Here is a 15062-nt window from a genome sequence, read left to right as displayed (position 1 = left end):
GATCGAAGAAGTTCTTGCAATTGTTTACTGCCAATCATTTGGCTTTTTAGCTAAAATGGTTTATGAGATTAGTATAACTCCTTACTTTGTTCCATGAGATTTGAAATTGATAGAAATGGTCCTTGAGTTTGTCCACTATCAATCATTTTGGTTACTTTGTGCAAGTTAAGGAATGACCAAATGGAAAAAATACCCTCTATTTAATAAACAATGAACCTCGATTTAATAAACTGAGATCGACCATACTCATCATTTTGGTCTCTCACTTTCAAAATCAATCAATGTCGTCCCTGACATTCACTACCGCACATCAATTTGGTCATTCCATTTAGATTCCGTCAATTATTATGTTAGTTTGTATGTGGGACTGACAAATTCAATAAAATGGTGACACATGGATTACACAAAAGAAGGGTTTTTGTAGCAAATGGTCATTGACATTGATCAAACTCCTCATTTTGGTCCCTGGGTTTCAAAAATCTATAAATTTGATCCCTGACTTTCACTATCTCACACCAACTGAGTCCTTCCATTAAAATTCCGTCAATATTTTTTGTAAGTGTGCTGATGTAGTCCTACTAATCCAATCATATGACGCCAAATGGATTAACTATAAGAAACTATTTTTTTTTAGAACTAACTGACGAGTATCCCGTGCTGGCATTTCTCTCGTATTCCACAATCCCAATTGGAAAAAAAATTCAATCTAAAATATAAAATCGAATCCAAATTCAATTAAAATTTGATAGGATTATAACCAACTAGAGAGAATGAGGAGTGAGTTCAAGGAGGCCAAGAGCTTTAGTGGTGTCATGGTGCCTTCCTGTTTTTTTTTAGCATACCTAGATGAAGATGATGATGTCTTTTTTTTCCTTTTAGTTTTAGGTTTTAATCTCTTATTTTACTTTTAGTTTTAAATCTTAAAAAAAATAGTTTTTTTTTATTTTTTATATTTAATTCATGTGACGCCATATGATTGGATTAGTGGGACCATATTATCACACTAACAAAAAATATTGACGAAATTTTAACGGAATGACTAAATTGATGTGCGGTAGTGAAAGTCAGAGACCAAATTTATTGATTTTTGAAACTCAGGGACCAAAATGAGGAGTTTGATCAATGTCGAGGACTATTTATAAAAACCATTCTTTGTATAATCCATGTGTCACAATTTTATTGGATTTGTGGGTTCCACATACAAACTAACATAATAATTGATGGAATCTAAACGGAAAAACCAAATTGATGTGTGGTAGTAAATGTCAGGGACGACATTGATTGATTTTGAAAGTGAGGGACCAAAATGATGTGTTTGGTCAATCTCAGGACCATTGGTGATAAAAACCCTTTAATAAACAATGAGTCAAAATGACTTGACAAAAAGTGAGGGTATTTTTGTTATTTCATCTTAATTTAATGGAGATTTTTCATGGAATGACCAAAGTGATTGATGTTGGACAAACTCAGGGACCATTTCTATCGATTTCAAATCTCATGGACCAAAGTGAATAGTAATGCCAATCTCACGGACTATTTTGGCTAAAAAGCCCAATTATTTTGGTCATTCCGTGAAAAATCTACATTAAATAGAGGGTATTTTAGTCAAATCAACCAATCCACTTGAACTGGTGGTTTCTTCAATTTAACGGAGATTGTTCATAGAATTACCAAAATGATTGACGGTGGATAATGTCATGGACTACTTCTATTGATTTAAATCTCAAGGACCAAAGTGAGGAGTTATGTCAATCTTAAAGATTATTTTGGCTAAAGCCTACAATCTATAAAGTGAAAACGTTATGTTATTTCATCGTAATCGAAACTATTTATAAGAAATTAAGATGATATTCTGTGTGCTTCCTTAATGTTCTAACAATTCCAAAAGCACTTATAGGTATTTGGACAAAAATGCTTTCAAGTATCAAAGTGCTTCCTACCTTTGTGGAGCTTTTCTAAGAAGCACTTCTAAGCGAGTATGCGGAAATAATTAGAATGGTCTCTTGAGGTAGGTAGGAATTCTTTTTCCTCATAAGGGATCATATGAAAAATAGAAACTGGTAAAAAAACAAAGTAATGACATGTTTCTTCGACAGAAATCAAGATCATACAACATTTGTTTCACTTCAAAGTTCAAACGTAAGCATGATATCGGTACAATCTGATTAAATGTTATCATCATCTCTCTCTCTTACGAACATGGTAATACGATGTAATATTACAGATTTGCAGACACCCTCACCCAAGCTCGCAGGTGGCATCATGAATTTTAGCAGTAAAACGCTAGCAATGCTTTAACAACACCCCAAAAGCTATTCAGGAAGTAATGGCAATCTGTCCACAATGGGGAGTGAACCATTCGTGTTACCGTTGGTATCAAGAAAGTCATCAAATCCATCATCGGCACCAACTCTTTTGCTAGTATGATTCTCTTCTATTGTCGTAGAATGAAATGGAAGGATGCGGAGTCGCACATCTGGCTCCTTACCAATTCTTTCTGCTTCTAGTTGGTACTTGCGAATAAGGTCCATCTGAGCAGACATAATGTGGGATGGCCTCGGAAGAAGTTCCACAGGTTCACCTTTCGGAATTACAACCTGCTCAATGGCTATTCTTGCCTCCTGCAAGATGGAGTACAATTTTATGGAACCGTATAACACGCAAAGTTATTGGACTAGACTTTATTAGACCTTACGTTCCAGTGGATTACTGAAGAATCAAAATTCCCTCAACCATTTTCCGTATACTCTCTGTTAACTTATTATCAGATTTGGGCTCACCTCTAAAGCATCAATCATTTCAGATGACTTCACATTGTCTACTGACCCGTAATCCTTCAGACCATCTTTATGATCACTAGTCAATGCTCTAACTGCCTTTCTAATTTCCACCAATGAGTTTGACTGGAAAAGAAAGAAAAATCAATGGTAAAATCATAACAATGAAGAGTTATGATAAAACAAATAAAGTATAGTTTTGATTACCTTAGTGACATAAACAGGTGCTCCATAAGACTTAGCAACAGCTTGAAGCCGGGGATTCTTCTTAAGCTTCGATTGCAAGGCAAGTAGCGCATCTGCCCGGCTAATATCATCTGTTAACTGTACAGCAGCTTCATCCATCTTCAACTGTTTAATCACTTGTATCACGCTGGCTTCTAGGATCTACAATAACTGCTCAAACTGTAAGTATTGTAATTGAAAATTGCTCAAGTAATCACACTCGTGCTACTTTTAATTTATGTTAATTATCGTTCACTGGCCCGAACAATGCTGCAATTTCAGTCAACCATGATAACCTGATTACCAGGCCAGAGTTTATATATATATATATATATATATATATTGAGCGAAAAGCTATGAGATAGCAAGAATAGTTTATAACTTTATAGGGAACCTCATTAAATAAGAGGCTACTGAATGATTCACTGACCACTTAGCCTCTGTCAGTAGTTAAAAGATTAATTTTAAATTTTTCTACTCTGATGCTGTGATTTGTGAGTCATTAACCTAACAGTGTTAGTTGACAAGTACGAAAAAACTTCCGCTGTATATCCAAAAGAAGAGACAAGCAAATGCTACCCGCCTATTTAATTTGTAATTTCTTCTAAAAGAAACAGTGGTGAGACAAATGAAAAATATGACACGTGATTGGAATTTGAATTCTTCTGTTACTATCCTATAGGATTTATAGACTTTTCTCTCATTTTTCAAGATTAATTACTCAGAAACACAAATATGATGGCAATCATTTCTCAAAAGGTTCACTTTTCAAGTATTTGTCCTTGTCCTATACCAGTTTCTGTTTCTAAGTGGTTGCTTCAAGGTAATGATGTCTTACCCCATAAACAAACACGCGAAGTTGCTTTCCTACAGCCCAATAATCCTCTCGCATATTTTGAGAGACCTCAGGGTTGAAATCAATATGGCCAGATCCTTTATCGGCCGTATCTAGAGCATCTTCAAAAACATCTTCGTCCTCTTCATCCTCTTCATCCAAGGAACTGTAAGTAAAATTTTCCCTTTCAGTAGTTTCTGGTCCCCAAGAGTGCATTTTACGAACCTCAAATTTTGGGAAACGACCTTCACCAATAGACCATGATTCAGAATTAATTTACAGAAGGAAGAGAATTAAAAAGAATTGACTTTTCTAAAGAAGCGTACCTGAGAGAATAGCATCCACTGTTGTTTCTAAGCTACAATGAACTCTCAATTCATCCTTTGAAATTATCTCCACGGCACAACTAAATGTTGCAGGGCCTTTCCTTTCTTGCACTGTCTTCTGAACCCCCCTCCGGTTGGCCTCTTCATCTCCCAGTGTCACGCTCTAAAAATTGATTGCAAAAATGTAATTGAACAATAATTAACTTAAACCTATACATTCAACAGAAGTAAATTAAATAGAAATCGAAAAGAACCATTCGTAAATTAAATAGAAATCGAAAAGAACCATTCGTGTAAAAGCATAAAAAGATCCATACACTACCATCACTATTTTAGCACAATGCTTAAATATCAAGCTTATCAATCAAGTGAAAAGAATAAAAAATCAAAGATGAGGGAGAAAATGCAAGGGGCTTGCGGCTCAGTTGGTTAAGAGCATTTTCCCTAGCACCTGAGGTCCTGAGTTCGAATCCCCCCTCCCATAATATCGCTCGAATAAAAAAAAGAGGTCATGCTGCCATGCCAATGCTGTTGAATGTACCATATCCAGCAAATTGCCATATCACTTTTTACCATGGCTACCTCACCTGTATTCCTCCAACAAGCATCTCTAATGAAGGGTTCATTATTAAATTCTCAATAGTTACACCATGAGCAGTGGCAACTAGCTGAATTCCACGTTGCGCAATTGTGCTTGCAGCCAATGCTTCAAGTTTAGTGCCAATTTCATCAATTACAATCACTTGTGGCATATGATTTTCAACAGCCTCTATCAAGACCTGAATAAAAATAGATAATAAGCATGCGGATCATTTAATGATGAAAACAGAACATAAGAACACAGCTTATCTGAATCTAGAAGAATTAGATGAGACACTACAGTATCAATATCACAGAAACTTAATGAGATACTAGCTAAGATGTTAGCAAACTAAATAGCCAAGGCTGCACAGCACAAAACAGAGGAACTATGTCCTTTTACACTCCTTATTATAATTTATATATGTGTTTATTTTATTGAGAAGGGAGAGGGTTACAACCATACAATATACTTATGTTTTCCTTTTTATCTAGGCGAGGTGATATTTGAACTTGGCCTGACAAAGTGAAGGCCAATACCATTATATCAATAGCTAGTTGTAAGTCTTTTATTCTATCTATATGCATTTTATGAATTGAATTTAGCGTCAATCAGTGAAAACTCTTAATCGTGAAATTTTCACCCTCATCTTGTCAATACAAATAACAGGATGGTGACACTATTCAACAAATAACTCATATCTTACATTCTTGAATCATACCTTATGTTGCATATCAGAGAAGGGGACCTGCATTCGTCGGGCGCTGCCTATTCCTCCATGGGGTATATCACCATCCCCACCAATCTCATTGGAGGTGTCAACAATCATCACACGTTTCTTATAATCATTTGCAAGCATTCGAGCAATTTCCCTACAAGTAAGAGTATCACAGAAATCAGAATGATATAAGTTTCCAGAAACTATATATCACTGTACAATAAATTTAAGAAATTGGGCATTTGGTTTGGTGGAAAAATTGGAAAGCAGCTCCCATCTAGAGAGTAAATTTAAGTTTTTAATTTTATTTTATACTTATTAGCAAGTTACTGCTGAAAATTTTCCTAGGCATCTATAGTGTTCATTTTGTAATTGTTAAGATAGATTATCAGTAAATGTGGGGCTTCACAGTTCATCCGGGATATTTCAAATTGCATAATTTTGAAAATTCTAATTCCTTAAAAAAACATAATATCTGCGATATCTTGAGTAAATTACTGAATCAGATATTATGACAAGGTATGTTAACTCAAATATAGAGAGAACAAGAGAGACTAACCTGATAATTGTTGTTTTTCCTACCCCTGGAGGCCCAATGAGTAACAAAGAACCGCCATCTTGAACCAAATCACGCAGCAAACCAGCACTGCCTGATATTGCCCTCCCAACACGACAAGTTAGACCAATAATGACACCCTTTCGATTCCTAATGGCACTAATGCGGTGTAATGTCCTACTAATGCCTGCTCGATTGTCAACGGCAAAATCACCAACCTACAACATGCAGCTGGTAAGTGGCAAGCATGGTATTCTCTTATATAATCACTTAAAGCATAAAAACGCTTTAGAAAAAAGCGCTTAACTTTGTAAGTACAAGGTATTCAAACAAAGACTCAAGACCACAGGATAGTGTAAAAAACGTGATCTACAGTATCTAATTCATTCATGCACAAAATGCACCACTACAATTTACTCTTCTTTAACCCTGTACGTAAAGCTCTTAACTCAAAATCCCCATAACAATGAAGCCAATTACTTTAAACCAGACTCCTCCTTTCACAATGCAACAAGAGGATGAGAATTTTCGACTACGAAAACACAAAGGCAAAATCATTTGTCTTTCATAGCCGAGCTGACCCAGAAACAAAAACTCATGAGATACGTACAACAACTATGATTAATATCCACACTAAATCTCTTATCACAAATTAAACTTTTATCAATCCAAGTCATTTTCTCGAACAGTTAGCGGGCACGAACATTTCACCTGAGAAGTAGCTTGTTCGAGATCCTGAAGCGTGATCGGAAGCTCCGACAGCACAAAGTCCCCAGATGGAAACCGGGCCAAAGGCTTCCGACCCAAGTCCATAACCACTTCAATCAACTGGTGAAGCTCTGGGTGCTCGCTGACCCTCCGCCGCATTTCTTCAGGCAAAAGTGCCAAAAGACGGCCCAATTCCACGTCGAAATCTTCCCCCTCTAGCGAAGCAGAACACAATGAACTCGAAGAACACAGAGCACCCAGAAAAAACCTTGGGTACCCAGATGGGATTCTGGTGAGGAAGTGAGGAAAACATGTGATTGATGGGGATTTATGGGGAAAAGATTGAGTCTTGCATTGAAATTTGGAAGAAAAAGCTTGGATTTGGATTTGGGTTGTCAGTAGAGGTTGTGGGTAAAGCAGATGAAAGCAGGTATTGAGCATCTGGTTTGTCTGTTTTGGAGGGAAGAGTTACCACGCATGAGCCAAAAGGTTTGTGATCCAAACTTTTTTATTTCAATTTTACTTTTGGCTTATGAAAGTTTGGATTTGCTAAATTTTATGGGTTTTTATTCTTTTTCTGATATGATATCCGTGGGGGAGTGTGCAGATTCTCAGCCACAATCGATTGCGTTTCAAAGCATATAACATGTTTTTGGTTGATACCAATAGAGGGTGCATCCAAGAAACAAACAAAAAGGAGATAGGAATATTCACCATATATAATTAATTAATTAATTTGGAAGTATAAATTCTAAGCTTTGCTACGAAACATCGTGATTAAGATATATTATTTCACGTTATTGACGATATTTTTATAGACTTGATCATGTTATGTGTATGTAGAAAATTGACTCGGTGATATTAAAATTTTTTTTCGTAAATTCCTAACTGCTTATGATTGAAAAAACTGATTAAAACTAACACTTGATGTTATGAACTTATGGATTGAAATTAGATTGTTTTCATGAAGGGGCTCTAATTTGGAGCCAGATAAGTTACCACCACTTTATTCAAACAAACCTATAGAGAAATGAGATTGTGGGTTACTATCCACACGAGAGTGATTTATGCACACTTATTTTCCTTGCTTGTGCGCCTTTCTTAATTCTAGTCATTGGTTTTTTTTTTTTTTAATTCAATTTAATTGCTACAAAAAAAAAAAAAAAAAAAAAGAAGAAGAAGAGAAATGTAACAAAGCAAAAGAGAATTTTTATTTGAACCCATCTAACATCTTTTTACATCCAACTTACTCTCTTCACCCATATTTTTTTAATTAAAGAATTAATATCTCTTTAAACCCAAATTTATTACCTAAACTACCCTCCCCTATATAATTGCATATGACTAGCATTTCCATGGCTGTTTTTTTTTTTTTTTTTTTCTTCCTACTACCAAACCCATCCATAGATTTGGAATCCAAGAGATCCTTCCATAGATTTGAATTTTCCAGAGAATGCAAAGCAAGTTCCAGTTCAGTCCATCACTTTGCTAGAAAAACATTTGAACTTGATGCTTTGGATTTGGATGGAGACATCCCACCCGCTAGTGAGTTTATGAGGTTAGGCAATCGTTATTTGCACCAAGAATCAAGTTATATGTCTTTGCACTACTAATCAAAAGTCCTTACAATGGTGTTTTGGAGGCAAACAGACAGCAGAGAAAAAAAACACAATATAATATAATAAGCATGAAATTTAATTCAAAGAAGAAGCAAACAAACAAAATATCCATAAATCGAGTCATACCTTAGTTGAAGGATTCAAAACTTCAAAATCACTATCCATCAATAAAAAAAAACCTTGTTTTTCTCTATCAAAACTATTATGGTTTTAGTCAGAATGGACGTAGGATAAACAAAGAGTGATGCTAGGGTTTAATTACAGTATCTGGGTTTATTGAGAAATTTGAGTTTTATTATTAATTTCATTTTGTACTTAATAGTAATTATACATTAAGGTGAAATAGAAAATTAACATTTAAAATTTAAATGAGATGTAGAAAGAGGTTACATAGGTTTAAATAAAATTTCTCAAAACAAAAAAAAGCGCAGAAAATCAAGTATGATTTGGAGCCAGGACTTGAATTTGTTACACTTTCAATATTACAGAAAATTGGGCTGACCAAATTTCAGCCCAAAATCTAAATAAAATAATAAAAAAAAGTCCAACAATGTGAGTGTGAAGGCCCAGTCCCGAACCCCACCGAAAAAGTTTCGGTATTACCGAAATTTCGGTTTAGCTTCGGTTTTCAAAATTCCGTCTCGAAATTTTCGGTTCGGTAATATGGTTTGGTTTGCGGTATCCAAACCTAACCAGCCCTGGAAATCATAGTACTTAAAAAAATGAAGTTGGATTTTTGGATTGGGTTGGGGCTGATCCTAAGTTGGGCCTCATTAGACCAGAGCCCTGTACTATTGAAGGCCCAGCAAGTTAACCCAACAGCCCACTTAGCTCATGTGTATCCAACATGGACTGCAGCCCTTGCAAATGATGGATTTTCCACAAAACAGAATTCTCATTCATTTTCTCAAGTAAAGAATTATCTTCCCATTTACTTCTTCTATGAGCAATATAAGTTAATTCCAAATTGCAATCTTAAGCATAAGATGTCACCATACTTTTAGCTGAGAGTTTCTTAATATTTTATGAGGTGTCTCCATACTTCAGCTAAAAGTTTGATGATATTACAACGGTGCAAGCTTAACTCATGTCTAGTTGTTGTAACTAAATTATGATATTATACTTCAGCTGAGAGTTTCATGATATTATAACGGTGCAAACTTAACCCATGCCCAATTATTGTAACTAAATTATGATATTGTAGTTTGATCCTATCAGTTTGAATATTTTGTAAAAATTTTAAAGGCGGAAAAGTGATTTTTACATGTATCTTTCCCCTTATATACTTCCGTTCATTTTTAATACCTGAATTGCATAAATTAAAATCGTATAGACTCATCCAACAATTAGAATCTCTTAATTTGTCAAATACCATGATATTTAAGTGGGTCTAAAAATTGATGAGAGTCTTGAGACTTACGTTTAATTAAGTGGTTCTAAAAGGCTTGACAAAGGCTATTTATTTCTAGAAATCCTTAATTTTTCAAGTCAATATCTTAAGGAATCATATCATACCTTGCGCCATAAGATCAACCCGTCGTGTTAACGTGATTGTGAAAGTTCATTTGAACTTTTCCAATTTCTGTTTAATTTTTCAAATGAGCGTGAACCTTTGTCTGGATGAGAAGGAGCTAGAGATTCTTGATAGAGACAAGTGCCTTGTTGCATGGTACTTAGCCCCTATTCAAAAAGTAAGCTAGCTAAAAGGGTCCAACCTTTGGTTGATTTATAGTTAGATTAATTAACTTTGCGATTTAATTACTTTGTCACTTGTTTGTGCTAAGAGAACCGAGTGAGAGATAAAGAGATTAAGGAAAGACTTTGTGGATTTTCGATTTCAAATTTTTAATATCATTTGAAGTTGTGGATCTGCCCTTTGATGTAGTGTTTTACTATATTATTCATCATTTGTTTGGTTTCATAACTTCATTTATATGTTCACTACTAATTTTATTGATTGATCATATTATTTTAATAATAAAATTTCTTTTAATTATGATACTAATACATGGTAAAGTTTCAGTACATTTTGGTGAGATTATGTAATTAGGTAGCAGACCAAAAGGGCCTGTTTAGAATTTCTTCACATAGTTTCCGAAATCTTTGAGACGACCCAGTTGATTTATTAATTATAATGCCAATGTTTGTCAATCGTTTACACGTGATGCATTTTAGTCCTTCATTGATTCTTTTTTTTTTTTAATTTATTTACATCAACAATGGTTGAGAATAGTTCACTCAATGTTTCTGTATTCAATCCAAAGATAATGAAAATAATCCATCACAAATGAATTCCACTTTAACTTTTTCTTAATGCACTTCTATAAATTACCAAGACAGTTAACCACGAATTGTACATTTCCAACCAAATATGGAATTTTCCTTTTCCGCCCTAAGCTAAAGTTTATTGCCAAAGAAGCATCGATCCTCTTTCCTCAATTGCCAAATTCCTTAGACATGTGTATTTTGAAGGGAAAAGATTTCAATGCCTCACTATCAATTGAAAGTAACATTAGATTTCTGGTGTAAAAGGAATCGTGTTATCGGCATTGTTTGAAAAAGAAAAGGAAAGAAAAATATTTAAGAACACAATCCAAGCTACAGTTCACATGGAAAAAAAACATTGGCCCTTTCTAAGGTGGTTCTTGAGAGTGATGCGTTGGTGGTGGTGCAGTCCGTTGGCGCCTTCACCAAGCAACTCCCCATTGAGGTTGATTGCAGAGTCCATCCACTATAGAAATTTGGCGTTGCTTTGAGTCATCTCGATTTGTCATATTCGTGGATTCGCCAATACGGTAGCAGAGACAATTACTAAGTTGACCTTATACTTTACTTTTGATTTTTGTTGGTTTGGCTTTTAAGGAGCCTTCACATTTGATCTAGGATGTACTTTTTGAAGATTTTAATCTTTCCTATTTTTATCAATAAAACGTTGTCATTTCGTCTTTAAAAAATTGTCATTGAATATTGAATGAGAATTGAAAATAACCGGTTTGAATCATGAAACTGTATTATTACACGACATGAAACAATAATAACTTTCATATTACATAACAAACTCTATCTTATGTACTTAAATATTCTTTGTACACACAGAAAAACGTGTGCAGATTCGCAGAACTTCAAAAGAAGTCTATAGATATCTATTTAAGAAAGCAAATGGCCACGTGACGTGGTGTTGGATTATTTCCACAATTCAGAATCATGTTTCATAATTTAAACCGTCGATTTTTTCAATCTGATCAATCAAGACAAGCTAAACAACATACTCTCTCTCTCTCTCTCTCTCTCTCTCTCTCTCTCTCTCTCTCTCTCTCTGTGTAGTGAACCCTTGCCGGTTGTGTGCAGTGAGTGAGCAGGGATCATGATTCACGAGCGCAGAAGGTCCAAGCAATTTGGTGTCACCGTCCCCCCAGCACGACAGAAACCAATTGTTGCGACTGTTACTCTCGCATGCACTTTATTTTTGACAAAACCCTATTAACTTGCAATGTCCAAAAGGATGCACTGTAGGTATAGGCCATGCATGCTTAAAAGTTAATAGTTAATACTCACCAACACCACACCTCGACTTGCATCTGCATGTCTCTCTCTCTCAGCATGTTTATATGGACCCTATTTCTTCTTACTACACATACCTCTAACAACGACCCAAAGTTATAAGATCTTGTACATGATTTTCTTCTTTCGTATCTAATTGACATTTAAATAATTGAATCGCCAATTATTCTCGTATTATTGGGGTACTGAGTGAGATAGTAGTTTTTTTAAAGATGCCACGTGTTGAGTTTGATGAGACGTACATTTATGACATCTTTTAACTAGATTGTTCTCACTTTGTACTGTTATTAGTTGCCAAGAATTCAATCATTGGATACATACATATATACCTTTTGTATTCTTCTAAAACAATCTATACAACTACCATTAATGGTGGAAAAATACTGTATTGTCGATCCCCATCACTTTAATGCGTGAAGATTGTGGTTGTCGATTGTAGCAGAAATGTTGGGCCGTAACTGGCTAACACCCAGTTGGCTTCTAAACCATGAAATCACATCACCTTAATTAGTACTTATAATTGTGACTTAGATTATCTAAGTTTAGACAAAGGGAAATCGAACCAGTGGGAAAACCATGTGCCAAAACCGAAAAAAAGATAATAACATGCAAAACAAGCTCAAAAAATAAAAGAAGATTAGGTAAAAAATGAAAATCTTCAAAAAGAAAAAACTAACTTGTAGACCAAGATGCTAAAAAAAAAAAAAAAATTCGTGTGCTAAAAAAGATTCTCCAAAAATAGAGTCTCATCCCAAATAAGAAAAGATCAGAGCAACTCTAAAGGATAAAGCTTGCATTCCTCCATTGGGGGAAGAACTCATTCTTCCATTTGCAAATAATGTATTTTTATCATGTAAATTTAATAATTGAAACCGTTCAATCTCTTAATCTTTCATTTGAAGATGATCCCTACAAAAAATCATTCAAAGTCATCCAAATAAATCAAATAAATCAACAGTGTGTATACCAAATAACATATTTGTGATGAATTGTTGATTTATATGATGCATTTAGATGACTAAACGATATCGGATTCGAATGATTTTTTGTATGCATGATCTTCAAATGCAGATTAAGAGATTGAATAGTCTTGATTATAAAGTTTCTACAGTAAAGATGCATTATTGCAAATGAAAGAATAAGCTCATCCCTTCAAGACGGAATGCAAGTATTATTCAACTTTAAATAGCTAGTTGAGTTAAGGACGAGACTAACTCTAAATTGCTAATTTGTCAGCAACTTCATTCATTTCTCAAAAACTAATAAAGTTAGGAATTTGCGAATACATGCATCAATAGAAACACAAATGACCAGTTGAATGTTATACGTAACTTCCCTGTATACGGATATAAATCATTTCAGGTGGGCCTTACCTCACATGCCCGAAAAGCCCTTTAACTTTGGACACAAAACCCTAAATCTCAAAGACCTAATTGAGCATCGTAGACCCATTTCCCCGCGACCCTACACAATCAACTCCCACGTGAAGAACAATGTCAGATGTCATATAAATTCTCACAAATGATTATCTTTGATTAAAATATTATTTTACTGTTACCCATATGAAAAGGAAATATTATAAAAATTAAAAATTATGCGTGTACAACGGAATCTAGACCAACTGTAAAGTGGTTGGAGAACTATGAAACAATCATGATAACAGTGACTAGAAAATATATTAGTTTATTGTAGTCTCCAGTCTCACTGTTTCTGATAACGATCGGGAAGGATGGTGTTCTCGGCATTTAATTTTACTTTTTACATATTTTTGTCAAATTTTAACTATCAGATTGCATGAATTAAAGAAGTTCAATGAATAAAATTTAACAAGAATGTATGAAAAGTAAAAATAAGTGTGTAAACAGTAATACCCAAAATAAAAAGGTTTATTTTTTATTTTTTTGTTCTTTAATTTTTTTAATCACAAATGGTCCCTAAGATTAATCGAACTCATCATTTTGGTTCCTCATTTTCAAAATCAATCAATGTCGTCCCTGACATTCACTACCCCACATCAAGTTGGTCATTCCGTTAAGATTCCATCAACTATTCTTTTAGTTTATATGTGGGACCCATAAATCCAATGAAACGGTGACACATGTATTACATAAAATAAGGGTTTTTTCTCGCAAATGGTCCATGACATTGATCCAACTACTGATTTTGGTCCCTGAGTTTCAAAAATTGATAAATTTTGTCTCTAACTTTCACTACCGCACATCAATTCAGTCATTCCGTTAAAATTTCATTAATATTTTTCGTTTATGTGCTGATGTGATCCCACTAATCCAATTATATGGCTCAACGAGATAAACTATAAGAAAATACATTTTTTAAGAGTGAACCAATGGCCCCGCTGACATTTTCTTGCATCCCACAACCCCAATTGGAAGAAAAAAAATCAATCTAAATTCAATAAAATTGAATCCAAATTCAATTGAAATTTGATAGGATTATAAACAACTAGAGAGAATGAGAAGTGAGTTCAGGTGGCCAAATACTTTAGTGGTGTCATGGTGCCTCCTTATTTTTTTTTAGCATAACCTGATGAAGACGGCGATGACTTTTTTTCCTTTTAGTTTTGGTTTTTAGTTTCTTATTTTACTTTTAGTTTTAAATCTGAAAAAAAAAAAATAGCTTCTTATAGTTAATCTGTGTGACGCCATATGATTGAGTGGGACAAAAGATATTGACGAAACTTTAACGGAATGATTCAATTAACGTGCGGTATTGAAAGTCAGGGATCAAATTTATCAATTTTTGATACTCAGGGACCAAAATGAGGTGTTGGATTAATGTCAAGGACCATTTGAGATAAAAACCCTTATTTTGTGTAATCCACATGTCATCATTTCATTGGATTTGTAGGTCCCACATGCCAACTAACAAAATAGTTGACAGAATTTTAATGGAATGACCCAATTGATGTGCGGTAGTGAATGTCAGGGACGACATTGATTGATTTTGAAAGTGAGAGACCAAAATGACGAATTTGATCAATCTCAGGAATCATTTGTGATAAAAATCCTAATAAAAAATGACAGAGCAATGAAGAGTTACCAGTGAACTTTTTCAAAGTATTCGTATTCAAACAGATACTCCACCTGTTATAAAATAAGTGGAAAAATACGAAAAAATATATCATTTTCTCCCTTTA

General features: G+C 34.4%; 1 protein-coding gene across 1 annotated transcript; it reads right to left on the bottom strand.

Annotated features, from left to right (window-relative positions):
• Positions 1-2061: 2061 nt before the first annotated feature.
• LOC103932436 (protein SEEDLING PLASTID DEVELOPMENT 1) lies at positions 2062-7343 on the bottom strand. The gene is made up of 9 exons (XM_048586910.1): positions 6729-7343; positions 6021-6235; positions 5465-5615; positions 4751-4942; positions 4164-4326; positions 3841-4082; positions 2985-3164; positions 2781-2903; positions 2062-2621 (listed from the first exon to the last, which is right to left on the bottom strand). The coding sequence occupies exons 1-9, from the start codon at positions 7164-7166 to the stop codon at positions 2313-2315; spliced, it is 2013 nt and encodes a 670-aa protein (XP_048442867.1). The 5' UTR covers positions 7167-7343; the 3' UTR covers positions 2062-2312.
• Positions 7344-15062: the final 7719 nt, after the last annotated feature.

Source organism: the organism of the source record quoted next, unplaced genomic scaffold, assembly GCF_019419815.1.
Source record: "Pyrus x bretschneideri cultivar Hongxiangsu unplaced genomic scaffold, Pyrus_bretschneideri_v1 Contig25, whole genome shotgun sequence".
In the NCBI taxonomy this organism is placed as follows: Eukaryota; Viridiplantae; Streptophyta; class Magnoliopsida; order Rosales; family Rosaceae; genus Pyrus; species Pyrus x bretschneideri.
Note: the sequence above shows the minus strand (reverse complement) of the source record. Positions and strands in the feature narration are given on the sequence as shown.